Below are 12431 nucleotides of genomic sequence, written 5' to 3' on the forward strand. Positions count from 1 at the left end.
CAGGTCACCTAAACATTGACACTTGCTGACAGACAAACTCACTGACAGAGGGTTAGAGGGTTACCCTCTATTAGGTCGCTGCCTATCCACTATATTATTAGCGCTAACCTACCCTTTCTACTTTCACTGACAGACAGACACACACAGACACACACTCACACAAACACATTGATTTCACACTCACAAATTATTAATTTTATTATTTTAAATCCACCCAGCCTTCCTACCTTTGGGAAAGCTGGAGTGGATTAGCTTTCCCTTGGGTCCAGTTGGGCTGCTGTGATCTCTCTGCTCCCTAGAGCGCTGTTTAGTGAGCCGGGAGGCGGAATGACGTTATATTCCGGCTCCCGGCATCAATAGAGGGAGCAGAGCAGGGAAATTACAGCTCCCTCACCGTCGCGCTCATTCAGCCGCCTCCCTCATTTAGCCAGCCGCGGTCTGCTTCCTTCATTTTGCTGCACGCGGTCCGCCTCCCTCTGTTAGCCACCTGCGGTCCGCTTCCCTCATTCAGTCTCCGCCTCCCTCAATTAGCCGCCTGTGTCCTGACTCAATGAGCCGACCATTCACCTGCGTGAGCCGACTGCCCGGTCACCTCAGGGTCACAAATCCCAGGCGATTTGTCGAGCCCTGATATATATATATATATATGAATTACTTGAGTAGAAGAGAAGAAAATATAGATTTAATACCTACTATTGGGAAATACGTCTTTAATCAAGACGCCAAAATAACCAGAGATTGCAGTATGCAATAATGCTCTTATATTGAGCTTACATAACATTTAAAAGATACATTTCTGGAATTTTCTTGTCTTCCTCGGACCTGATTGCATACTGCAAATGCAATACTCTGGTTATTTTGGCTTTACCGATAGTCATGTCCCGAACGGTTCGCTGGCGAATAGTTCCTGGCGAACATAGCGTGTTCGCGTTCGCCACGGATGGCGAACATATGCGATGTTCGGTCCGTCCCCTATTCGTCATCATTGAGTAAACTTTTGAGTAAACTTTGACCCTGTACCTCACAGTCAGCAGACACATTCCAGCCAATCAGCAGCATTTTTTTTTTTTTATTATTATTATTATTTTTTTTATTATACATTATCCTCCATAGCCAGTAACCTGTGTTTATTATACATTATCCCCCATAGCCAGTAACCTGTGTTTATTATACATTATCCCCCATAGCCAGTAACCTGTGTTTATTATACATTATCCCCACCATAGCCAGTAACCTGTGTTTATTATACATTACCCTCCCATAGCCAGTAACCTGTGTTTATTATACATTATACCACCATAGCCAGTAACATGTGCTTATTATACATTATCCTCCCATAGCCAGTAACCTGTGTTTATTATACATTATCCCTCCCATAGCCAGTAACCTGTGTTTATTATACATTATCCCCCATAGCCAGTAACCTGTGTGTATTATACATTATCCTCCCATAGCCAGTACACTGTGTTTTTTATACATTATCCTCTCATAGCCAGTAACCTGTGTTTATTATACATTATCCTCCCCATAGCCAGTAACCTGTGTTTATTATACATTACCCCCCCATAGCCAGTAACCTGTGTTTATTATACATTATCCTCCCATAGCCAGTAACCTGTGTTTATTATACATTATCCTCCCATAGCCAGTAACCTGTGTTTATTATACATTATCCTCCCATAGCCAGTAACCTGTGCTTATTATACATTATCCCCCCATAGCCAGTAACCTGTGTTTATTATACATTATCCCCCATAGCCAGTAACCTGTGTTTATTATACATTATCCCCCCATAGCCAGTAACCTGTGTTTATTATACATTATCCCCCATAGCCAGTAACCTGTGTTTATTATACATTATCCTCCCCATAGCCAGTAACCTGTGTTTATTATACATTATCCTCCCATAGCCAGTAACCTGTGTTTATTATACATTATCCTCCCATAGTAATTTATGTAGAAGATTAATTTAGCCGTAGTCAGAGGGATTCAGTGAGAGTAGTGGTGAAATGTGTGTGGCATGACTGAGTGTGGGTAAGTAAGAGTCAAATATTTGAACTGGGTACTAGTTCTAGGTGGGATAAAGTGGTATAGCGGATGGATAAGTAGTTTGGTTCGTTTTAGAGGTTTGTAGAGAAAGTATATAGTGATCATGATTTTTAGCGATATCCAATATTTTTAAGGTGGTCCCAGTGCCACCACTTATATCTGGTGTCACAATAGCTTGCATTTAAAAAAACAAAAACTTTTTTGACTGTAATATAATAGCAGTCAGTTTCCTTCACACGTGTGCGTTTCAGGGCCTGCCAGGGCACAGTGTCACACCAGTGCAACTCATATCTGGTGTAACAGTAGTGTACATTTTGAAAAAAAATACAGGGGGCTTGTTGTCACCTTTCGGGGACCCTTGGTGTTGTACGTGGCTGGGTGGAGGAAGAGACCTTCAATTACATCAGTGAGGACAAGGAACGGGACATGGCTAGCTTGGTATCCAACCTTGTGCAAATGGGGAGTTTGCGGTTGTGCAAATGGACTGTTTGCGGTTGTTTGCGGTGCGTTAAACGGGGAGTTTGGTCTGTCACTGTGAAGCGGGCGTAACCCTTACACTACCTGATCGATACAACATCATACCTGATGTTTTAAAGCACGTTATTCCAAACAATTTAGGAATGTTAGGTGATTTATGCCCTTTATGGATTAAAACCAGACTCAACATCAACTATGTAATTTTCCATGGGAGTTTTGCCATGGATCCCCCTCCGGCATGCCACAGTCCAGGTGTTGGTCCACTTGAAACAACTTTTCCATCACTATTGTGGCCAGAAAGAGTCCCTGTGGGTTTTAAAATTCGCCTGCCCATTGAAGTCTATGGCGGTTCGCCCGTTCGCGAACATTTGCGGAAGTTCGCGTTCGCCGTTCGCGAACTGAAAATTTTATGTTCGCGACATCACTATTTACCGATCCTCCCTAAAACACAAGTATGTCCCGTCTAGACCCCTGTGCTCTGCCAAAGACCTACATATATCCTCTGTCAGTACTCCCACCTCCAATGCTCGACTTCAAGACTTCTCCAGAGCTGCACCTTTTACTCCCTTCCCTTCTCTATTAGACTTCTCCTTTCCTACCAAACTCATTGAAAACTAGCTTCTTCAGGAAGCGTATCAATTAAATTGTTAACAGATTTTCAGCCCCACTCCCCGAATCCTCTCCTGCAACTGTCAAAAATATGCATCCAAGCCCTCACTGATTACCTTTCTAGCAACCTACTTTGCTACGCCTACTTTTACCCTGTGTGTAACTATACCCCACTCCCTCTAGCATTTTATTTATTTATTTATTACTGGTATGTATAAAGTGCAAACTTATTCCGCAGCGCTGTACAATTAGGGGAGAACGTACAACATACACAGACAAATACAAAGGGTAGAGAGGGCCATGCCCGTAAGCTGAGATCTAGCCATTAACGCTCTTTTATACAAAGTACTTAGCTAGATACCCCGAGAGCTTACAATCTAAAGGATGTAATGGGGATTTGAGACAAGAGGTAGCAGGGCGAATTTGGAAGTGATGGCTAAAAGAAGTTAACAGAGAGTTGCAGCTATTAAATATGGAGGTAATTAAGTGAAACTATTAAAACAGCTGTAAGAAGCATGCTATCTATTCAGGAGGAACCTGGGTGGGTGGGAGAAGGGGAGGGTGAGTAGTGCGGATGAAAAATGTAGAGATTCAGTATTGTTGGTTCTGAGAGTGTGAGGTGAGGCCTGAAGAACAGAAATGGAGATGGAACAGTTATATGAAGGTATTTGTAGCCAAGAGGAGCAAAGGAAAGAGGGTGGGGTGGTAGTGTAAACATTTGTTGTATATCATTGAGAAGTTTACCAACCAAATTATATTAATATAAAATATTAATAACTGTGTACATGGAATATTGGCTGAATACATTAAATGACAACAATAAAAAAAACTGCATTCACAGAAAATTTACAGTGACAAACTACAGGTATAAATGGTAGCAATGCTATAGTAACAAATGTTAATATGGTAACAATGTAAGAATACATGAGGGGAGTATCTTCCATAGTTTAGTCCAGGGGTCCTCATGTTGCGGAACTGAACTCCTTTGATTCTTTGAATTACATAGCCAGTTTAGTCAGTACTTGGAGGTTGTTGAATGTAAAATGGAGAGATTCAGTATGATTGGTTCTGGAGGGTGTGGTGAGGCCTGAAGCTTGCTGGAAGTTGCTGGGAAATGTAAAATGGAGAGATTCAGTATTGTTGGTTTTGGAGGGTGTGAGGTAAGGTAAGCTCATTGAGCAGGGCCTTCAACCCCTCTGTTCCTGTGCGTCCAACTTGTCTGATTACAATTACATATCTGTTAGTCCACCCATTGTACAGCGCTACGGAACTTGGTGGCGCTTTATAAATAATAAAATTATATATACCGTATATACTCGAGTATAAGTCGAGTTTTTCAGCACATTTTTTATGCTGAAAAACCCCAACTCGCCTTATATCCGAGTCAATGTCTGTATTATGGCAATTTACATTGCCATAATACAGACAATGGGGCTGTGTAGGAGGGGGGCTGGCAGAGAGGGCTTACTTACCTCTCCTGCAGCTCCCTCCTCCTCCGCACCGGTCCGGTCAGCTCCCCTGTCAGTGTAAATCTCGCGAGAGCCGTGGGGTCATAGTGCGGCTCTCGCGAGACTTACAGTGGGACTTGCAGAGGGAGCTGACCGGACCGGTGCGGAGGAGAAGGGAGCTGACAGGAGCTGCAGGAGAGGTAAGTAAACCCTCTCTGCCAGCCCCCTCCACTGAACTGCCAATGCCATTGGACCACCAGGGAGTGAGAGCCCCCCTCCCTGCCATGTATCAAGCAGGGAGGGGGGACGAAAAAAAATATATAAATAGTAAAATAATATATTAATAATTAAAAAAAAAATTAATATAACAATAAAAAATATTAAAAGAATAATTAAAAAAAAGAATAATAAAAATGCCCACCCCCCGCCAAGGCTCTGCAACACATACACACACACTGCACTCATACACACACACTGCACTCATATACACACACTGCATTCATACACATACTGCACTCATACACACACACACTGCATTCATTATATACACACACTGTAAATAAATATTCAATTAATATAATTTTTTTAGGATCTAATTTTATTTAGAAATTGCTGCTGCATTTTCCACCCTAGTCTTATACTCGAGTCAATACGTTTTCCCAGTTTTTTGGGGTAAAATTAGGGGCCTCGGCTTATATTCGGGTCGGCGTATATACGGTATATATATATATATATATTTCCTGACGAAAGTTCTGTACAAGAACTGAAGCATGATACTTTGTGGCAGTTGCTGAATAAAAGCCAAGTTATTTTTTTCACCATACTTTTTTGAAGTCCCTGGAGTGCTATTTTCTAATATTCTGTTCATATATATATATATATATATATATATATATATATATATATATACACATAAACATACACACACACATGCACCCAAGCATGCATTCTTTCGTCGTTGTGAATAAAACTTACAAAACTGCCTTTAATAAACCATTATGAGAGTAATATCAACAGTGTCAACACTATTGTTATGTATTTATTTTTTTTACACAGAGTGCATAGCTTTGTAAAGGTCATAAGTATTGTTTGGAAAAGTTATTTACTTTTTCTTTTAAAAAATTTTTTCCCTTGGCTCATCCGTTGGTAAATTGATTACAATTATCACATACTATTACTATAGATAAGTTATAATACAGCAGTCATTAGTGACCTAGCCTTGTCTACACAAAATGTTATGTCTGCATTGTTAAAGGTAGTGCCAGTTGCTCATCTTCAAGGCCAATAATGCAAAGTTATGAATTTAATTAAACCAAAAATCCCCAAATTATATTTTCAAGTAGTATTGTGTATAATAAACCCACAAAGGAACTTTGTGGTTGAATAAGCAGAGTTAAAATTTGCATTAAAATCCTGTTTGCAATAAATCGAAGAGTTTTCTGTGCATTAAAATCTTCATAGGGTAGTGCTGCCTGCAGTACTTGCTTCAGAATAAATATGCAAGAATCAATTGTAAATTCATAAAATTACATAAAATACTCAACACTCTTTCTCTTATAGATAGATGTTTGTACAAACACTTCAAGGATCAATAAAGCTAGAAAAGTTCAACATTCAAGAGAAATTATATTTCCACCAAAATTGTATCATTCTTTAAGTAATTAAACAGTCGTGGCTTGTCTCATAATGCAGGCTGTGAGAGCTACTGAAACATATTATGAAGGGAGGTAAGAGAGTCCCAACTCCACAAGAATCTAGCTTAATGGGCAGTTTGCTGTTCTAATACAGTGTGATTTGTAGCCATCTGTGGTGCCATTACATTAATGGATTGGTCATTCACAAAGAATTGCATTACATTACTGGAAGCGCTAGAGGTTCGTTGCAGGTGGACTGGTACAACTACTGGGGAATTTAGTAGGTGAGAATGTAAAATTAGAATTTACAGTAAATCACTATCTGTACGTAGAAATGTTACTCTGTGTCCATGTCAACATGCCTCTAGTGATCAATAAAAGAACAAGTAATTATGGTTTTCGATTCTCCCATGAATAGATTTAGATGCTCTACTACTGTAAAAGATGCAGCAAATATTCTCAAAAATAAATTTACATTCAGGAAGGATTTTGAGAGCTGTCTAATAGAAACATTTACAACATCTTCAGGCATCTGGCTTCTCGGTCACATATAGAACATATATCTTCACGTTTGTCTATGTACAATGCCAAAATATCAGGCTAGGTGTTTGTAACCAATAAAAGTATACATTTACATGTACAGACGCCAAACTAGACCAAATCTGTATTTGTTAAATACATTGCTCATTTAAAGCAAAATAAAAAGACCAAGGTGGAGTGGTTGTTCCACTAAGAATGGAAAAATTGGACATCCATTCCACCAAGAGATATCTCTAGAGTATAAAAATTCATTAATTGGTATAACCTTTATTAAGCCGAATACGGACAGAACAAAATAAAGTGTGATAACAGTGAAACACTCGTGAACAGCAAGTGAACTAAAATCTGGGTAGATGCAATATAGATACCCTCAAAACGTAATGGGAGTGGCAAAATATCAAAGATAAAGTTGAAAATAAAAGGTTGTACAAAGTACAACATGTAATAAATCAAATATCGCAAAGCCACTCCTCTAGAGAGAGGTTCCCACAAAGTGCAGGATTCTGTAAATATCCGGCTGTATAGAACAAAATCCACTTTAGAGATTTAGATGAGGAATATAAGTTAGAGTAAAGTAAATAAGATCCATAGACAGCAAATCTGTCATACAGTATTTGTCTAATTTGTTGCAAAATAGAAAAAAAGAGTCTAAAATGAACTCAGAAGAATGTATACATACGGATACTATGTGTCTAAATAGAGTAGTAGCCCATAGATAGCTGTATAATCAGTAAGCAAGTGACAGCATCTATATATATTTAACATCTACTTGTATCCAAATATATCCTTGTGGGGTTATAATGTACCGAGAGTGAGCTTGACAACAAAGATGGATAGATATTTGCATAGTAGAAAAATTGTCTAAGTAAGACAGTTAGACCACAGATATATAGACAGATCTGGAGAGGTAGCTAAATATAATGGTCCTTGGGGTAAGTCTGCAGGTATCCCCTAGTTGTCAATGAATGGGTTAATATTCAGACCCCATAAACAAAGAGGTACCCGCCAAACAGGAGAACTCTTCTCAGAAGCTATAATCGCTTCAACTAGGTCTAAATAAGCACCAGATACTAGGTATAGACACTAATATAATCTATCTCCTATGAATGCTACTAACTGCTGCTTCAAGGCAGCCTGGCACTAAAATTGTCTAGCAAACTGTCTAACAAACTATAGATAATAGCATAATCAATCTCCTATTGATGCTACTAGCTGCTGCTTCAAGGCAGCCTAGCACTAGAATGTCTAGCAAACTGTCAAACAAACTCGTAAAAGAAATTAATTAATAAACCCCCAGCATAGAACAGCCGTCTGCATCACCCAGAATTAAAAACAAAAAATGGCAAACGCTCGACGCACGTTTCGGCGTGATAATATGCCTTTATCAAGAGCTCCCGGCACAGCTGACAGGGGGTAGGTATATACCGGGCAAAGTCCCGCCTTCGCAAAGATGTGCCCGAATCAGCTTGATTGTAGGTTGGCTGGGGGCGGGACTGCTTCCCGGTCTTGTCCGCCTCTTCAATAGACTTGTCCATCAGAGCGTCACGTGTGTGTGGGCTGTACGTTAGCTATCACCATGGCGACGCGACCAGCCTCACTACGTGCGCTCGCAGTACAGGCTGTCCGTCAGCACGGAGACAGCCTTTTATGAGTCCCTTCGCATACATTAGCTAATTATGTTATGGCCATATATTAAAAATAAATCGATAAGCAGATAGATAGGTAGAGGCAATCATACACATATATATTTCTCAATTTCAGGCAGGGATTCTCCAATAGAGGGAATCAGCCTTAAGTGAGAAAGCATCTAGATTGTATAGAGAGGAGAAGTATAGCTAACATCTATATGTCAAAAGAAAAATAAAATAAAGATTAAAGTATAAATATGTGTATGATGTTAAATCATCTCTCTTAGCTAGCTGTATGTCACTACTTAGATAATAATCACTATTGTGTCAAATAGTGATATTGGATTTTAACAGGTATGACTAGTAGGTACCCTCAAGCTGCTCACGACATTAAAGAGCCGCAACATGGATTTATTAGGCTTAAATACCAAAGTGGTAGAGTAGAGAGTTCATTTATGGGTTTATTATATTATATACAATGGTCATTACCCTACCGCTTTGGGATTTAAGCCTAATAAATCCATGTTGCGGATCTTTAATGTCGTGAGCAGCTTGAGGGTACCTACTAGTCATACCTGTTAAAATCCAATATCACTATTTGACATAATAGTGATTATTATCTAAGTATGGGGAGAGGCATTAGCAGTAGAAAGAGGGAAGTGCTCATGCCATTTTACAGAACACTGGTGAGACCTCATTTGGAGTATTGTACACAGTATTGAAGACTGTTTCTTCAGAAGGATGTTGATACATTAGAAAGAGCTCAGAGAAGGATAAAACTTACCAGAAAAGGTTAAAGGAACTTCACATGTATACTTTGGAGGAAAGACGAGACAGGGGGGGATATGATAGAAACATTTAAATACATAAAGGGAATCAACACAGTAAAGGAGGAGACTATATTTTAAAAAAGGAAAACTACCACAACAAGAGGACATAGTTTTAAATTAGGGACAAAGGTTTAAAAATAATATCAGGAAGTATTACTTTACTGAGAGGGTAGTGGACGGATGGAATAGCCTTCCAGCTGAAATGGTAGAGTGAGAGAGTTTAAGCATGCGTGGGATAGGCATAAGGCTATCCTAACTATAAGATAAGGCCAGGGACTAATGAAAGTATTTAGCAAAGTGGGCAGACTAGATGGGCCAACCATTTTTTATCTGCCGTCACATTCTATGTTTCAAAGTAGGCCTTTAGGGCGTGCATTAAAAAGTGTAAAAACCCAGACATTACTTTAAACAATAAGTGTAGTTGATATTTGCTTTAAATAGATGGATGCAGATGTTTACAGATACTTAAGACTGGTGGAATGTTTGCTATTCTTTTGAAGGTTAAAGAGCAAAGATCTATTAGAGAAAGATGATCATGTAACCTCCTTTTTAAACGATGACATATACTTTCTCCAATTTTGTGTACATATGTCGTACGTGAATGGGCTGCTGGGTCCAAAATACACAAAATTCATCACACTCCTCACTAAATAGTTCTAAAGCTGATAAAGTTAATATATATTTGTGAAACCATCTATTTTGTTTTGGCATGAAATACACGAGGATTAAGTTATATAAAATAGCAATACAAGGTTAAACTTGCTACTGCGTCAATGTGGCCCTTACAACACATCACATTTATAAGTATAATACTTTTTTTTTTTTTTTTTGCCATGACTCATTCGTGCATGTAAGATTAATGAGGGAATTTAGCAGGTGGAATGGTAAAATTAGAATTTACAATAAATCACTATCTGTACATGTAAATGTTACTCTGTGGCCATGTCAATATGCCTCTGGTGATCAGCAAATGAACAAGTCATCCATCTTACAAATAATGTTGTCGGCTTTTCCCACTAGTAGCTCTAGCTGCTTTACTGCTGTAAAGGATACAATGTGCATCTAATTTATCATCTCCCAGGTTACCATAGCAAAGTCATAGTGTTTTCATCTTTTTTTTTCCCAATCCCCAATTTCAGTGCGTGTTCAGAAGACAATCCATGGGTAAAACTGGTGAAGTCCATGCTCTCTGGCTCCACTGAGGAACAGAAGGGGGAGAGGTCAGCTGAAATCCTGAAAATATGTCGCACTTTGTATAACTCCAAACACGCACCCTCAGTAGAGGTAAGACCTCCTATTCCCCTTGGATATCTTCTAAGATTTGCATTTTATAATTATTAAACGTTCTAGATCAGACCTCAACTTTTTTGATCCATAGAGTGTAGAATTAGCATTTATTTACAGTAATTTTTGTTTCTATGTATTTTTGTGGTTTGGTTTATTTAAATAATTTTTCTTAATTGTGTCAACTATACCTTGTTATATTACAGTCTCTTAATGAAGACTTAAGCAGTTCCAACTATAGTGATGTAGTGGAATTACATCTCTTAAAGAATCCGTATTCCAATCTAGATTCTATGTCAACCAAATTGTGTTGTTCACCCAAGGGGGGTTGTGTCATGAGGTAGGTTATTAATAGTTAATGGAAGAGGCAAATTTGTTCTGGAATTATTGCATATAAAAATAATTACAAAAATCTGTCAGGATGGATCATGGACACAGAGAGGGATATTTATCAATTATTGCGCTCTACAAAGTGTAAAAGGGGGAGAGTCACCTGGCTCAACGGCTCTGCTGTCTCAGCGGGTGTCCATGGTGACTACCACGCTTTTAGTACTTCATATGATGTTATCTCCTTTTCCTTCATAGTGCAACATTAACACCCATCCTCATCTCTAAAATGGAGATATATTCTGTTTCCTGGTCTTGTAGAAAACACAAACCTACAAAGTGATAGGTCTTCTTTAAGATAACTGTGAGGGCTGTTATTAAAGGGATTCTATAGCGTTAGGAATTTAAATCTGTATTTTTAACACTGTAGTGCCACATGGCGCTCCCTCCTTCACCACACCCCCCAATAGCAGATAAAGGGTTTTAAAAGAAGCCTTCATTCCATGACGGTGACAGGAGACAAACCAGTGCACCACAGCACTTATTACTAATGCAGGCCCCAGTCTCCAGTGAATCTGATGGGACACTGTTATAGAATGAAACCTCGCACCTGGTTACAACTGTTCTATTTGGTTTATTATTTTGTTCAGTCGTTACATATTGTCCTCTTTATTTTGCTCTAATTGCCTGTAAATTACATGATATGCACCGTACCCATATCCCTACGGAGTGCAACATTAAGGCGTTAATAACACCAACTCCCCCCCGCTGCCCTCTTGGTTAGGGGCACTGCACTCTCCTGCATTCTCCTCAGCACCATAACCCACCTTTTGGGGTAGCTTACCTACCGGCATATTGCCTGGGATGGCTAGGTTGTCCGCCCATATCAACCCCTCCTGAAATGCAGCATAACCCAGATTGGAAACTAGCATTATTCCACATTATTAGAATTCTAATCGCATATGCAATTATAGGAAACAGCTGTGTTTCTGTAAAAACTATTCTTAATAAAAATGATAAATTCCCTTTAAAAAAAATGAAATACATTTTAACTAGGTTTGTCAAAGACCATTAGATCCGTTAACCAACCCCAATTACAGGGCTTTCGTTAGATTGTTGGTTCTACTCTTGTTTATCTCGCTTCATGTTAGCCCTGTATTTTTCAGTATCCTGTTTAAAAAAAAAAAAGAAATAGTGCAAATTTTCTTTCTAATCTTGATTTATTATATACTAAAATGTGCAGTTATTCTGCATGCCATGACACTGTTCTATTACTTCTGTTACTGAATAGCTTGTACTCGCTGTCGTGGCATTACAAGCTTGTTGTACATCATTGCACGCCATTTCAATGAGTGAGGTGGTCTGGGTGCGTATTTTTCTTTTTAACCCCTTAAGGACCAAACTTCCCGAATAAAAGGGAATCATGACATGTCACACATGTCATGTGTCCTTAAGGGGTTAAAGGACCACTCTAGGCACCCAGACCACTTCAGCTTAATGAAGTGGTCTGGGTGCCAGGTCCAGCTAGGGTTAACCCATTTTTTTTTTATAAACATAGCAGTTTCAGAGAAACTGCTATGTTTATAAATGGGTTAAGCCTTCCCC

General features: G+C 39.0%; 1 protein-coding gene across 1 annotated transcript in view; it reads left to right on the forward strand.

Annotated features, from left to right (window-relative positions):
- NBAS (NBAS subunit of NRZ tethering complex) overlaps positions 1 to 12431 on the forward strand; it is a 676063-nt gene that overhangs the window by 602548 nt on the left and 61084 nt on the right. Inside the window, exon 50 of the mRNA XM_063442147.1 lies at positions 10355 to 10499. Coding sequence (XP_063298217.1) covers positions 10355 to 10499 — 145 coding nt within the window. The remainder of the gene's footprint in view (positions 1 to 10354; positions 10500 to 12431) is intronic.

The sequence above is a fragment of the Pelobates fuscus genome, chromosome 2 (genome assembly GCF_036172605.1).
Source record: "Pelobates fuscus isolate aPelFus1 chromosome 2, aPelFus1.pri, whole genome shotgun sequence".
NCBI classification, from domain to species: domain Eukaryota; kingdom Metazoa; phylum Chordata; class Amphibia; order Anura; family Pelobatidae; genus Pelobates; species Pelobates fuscus.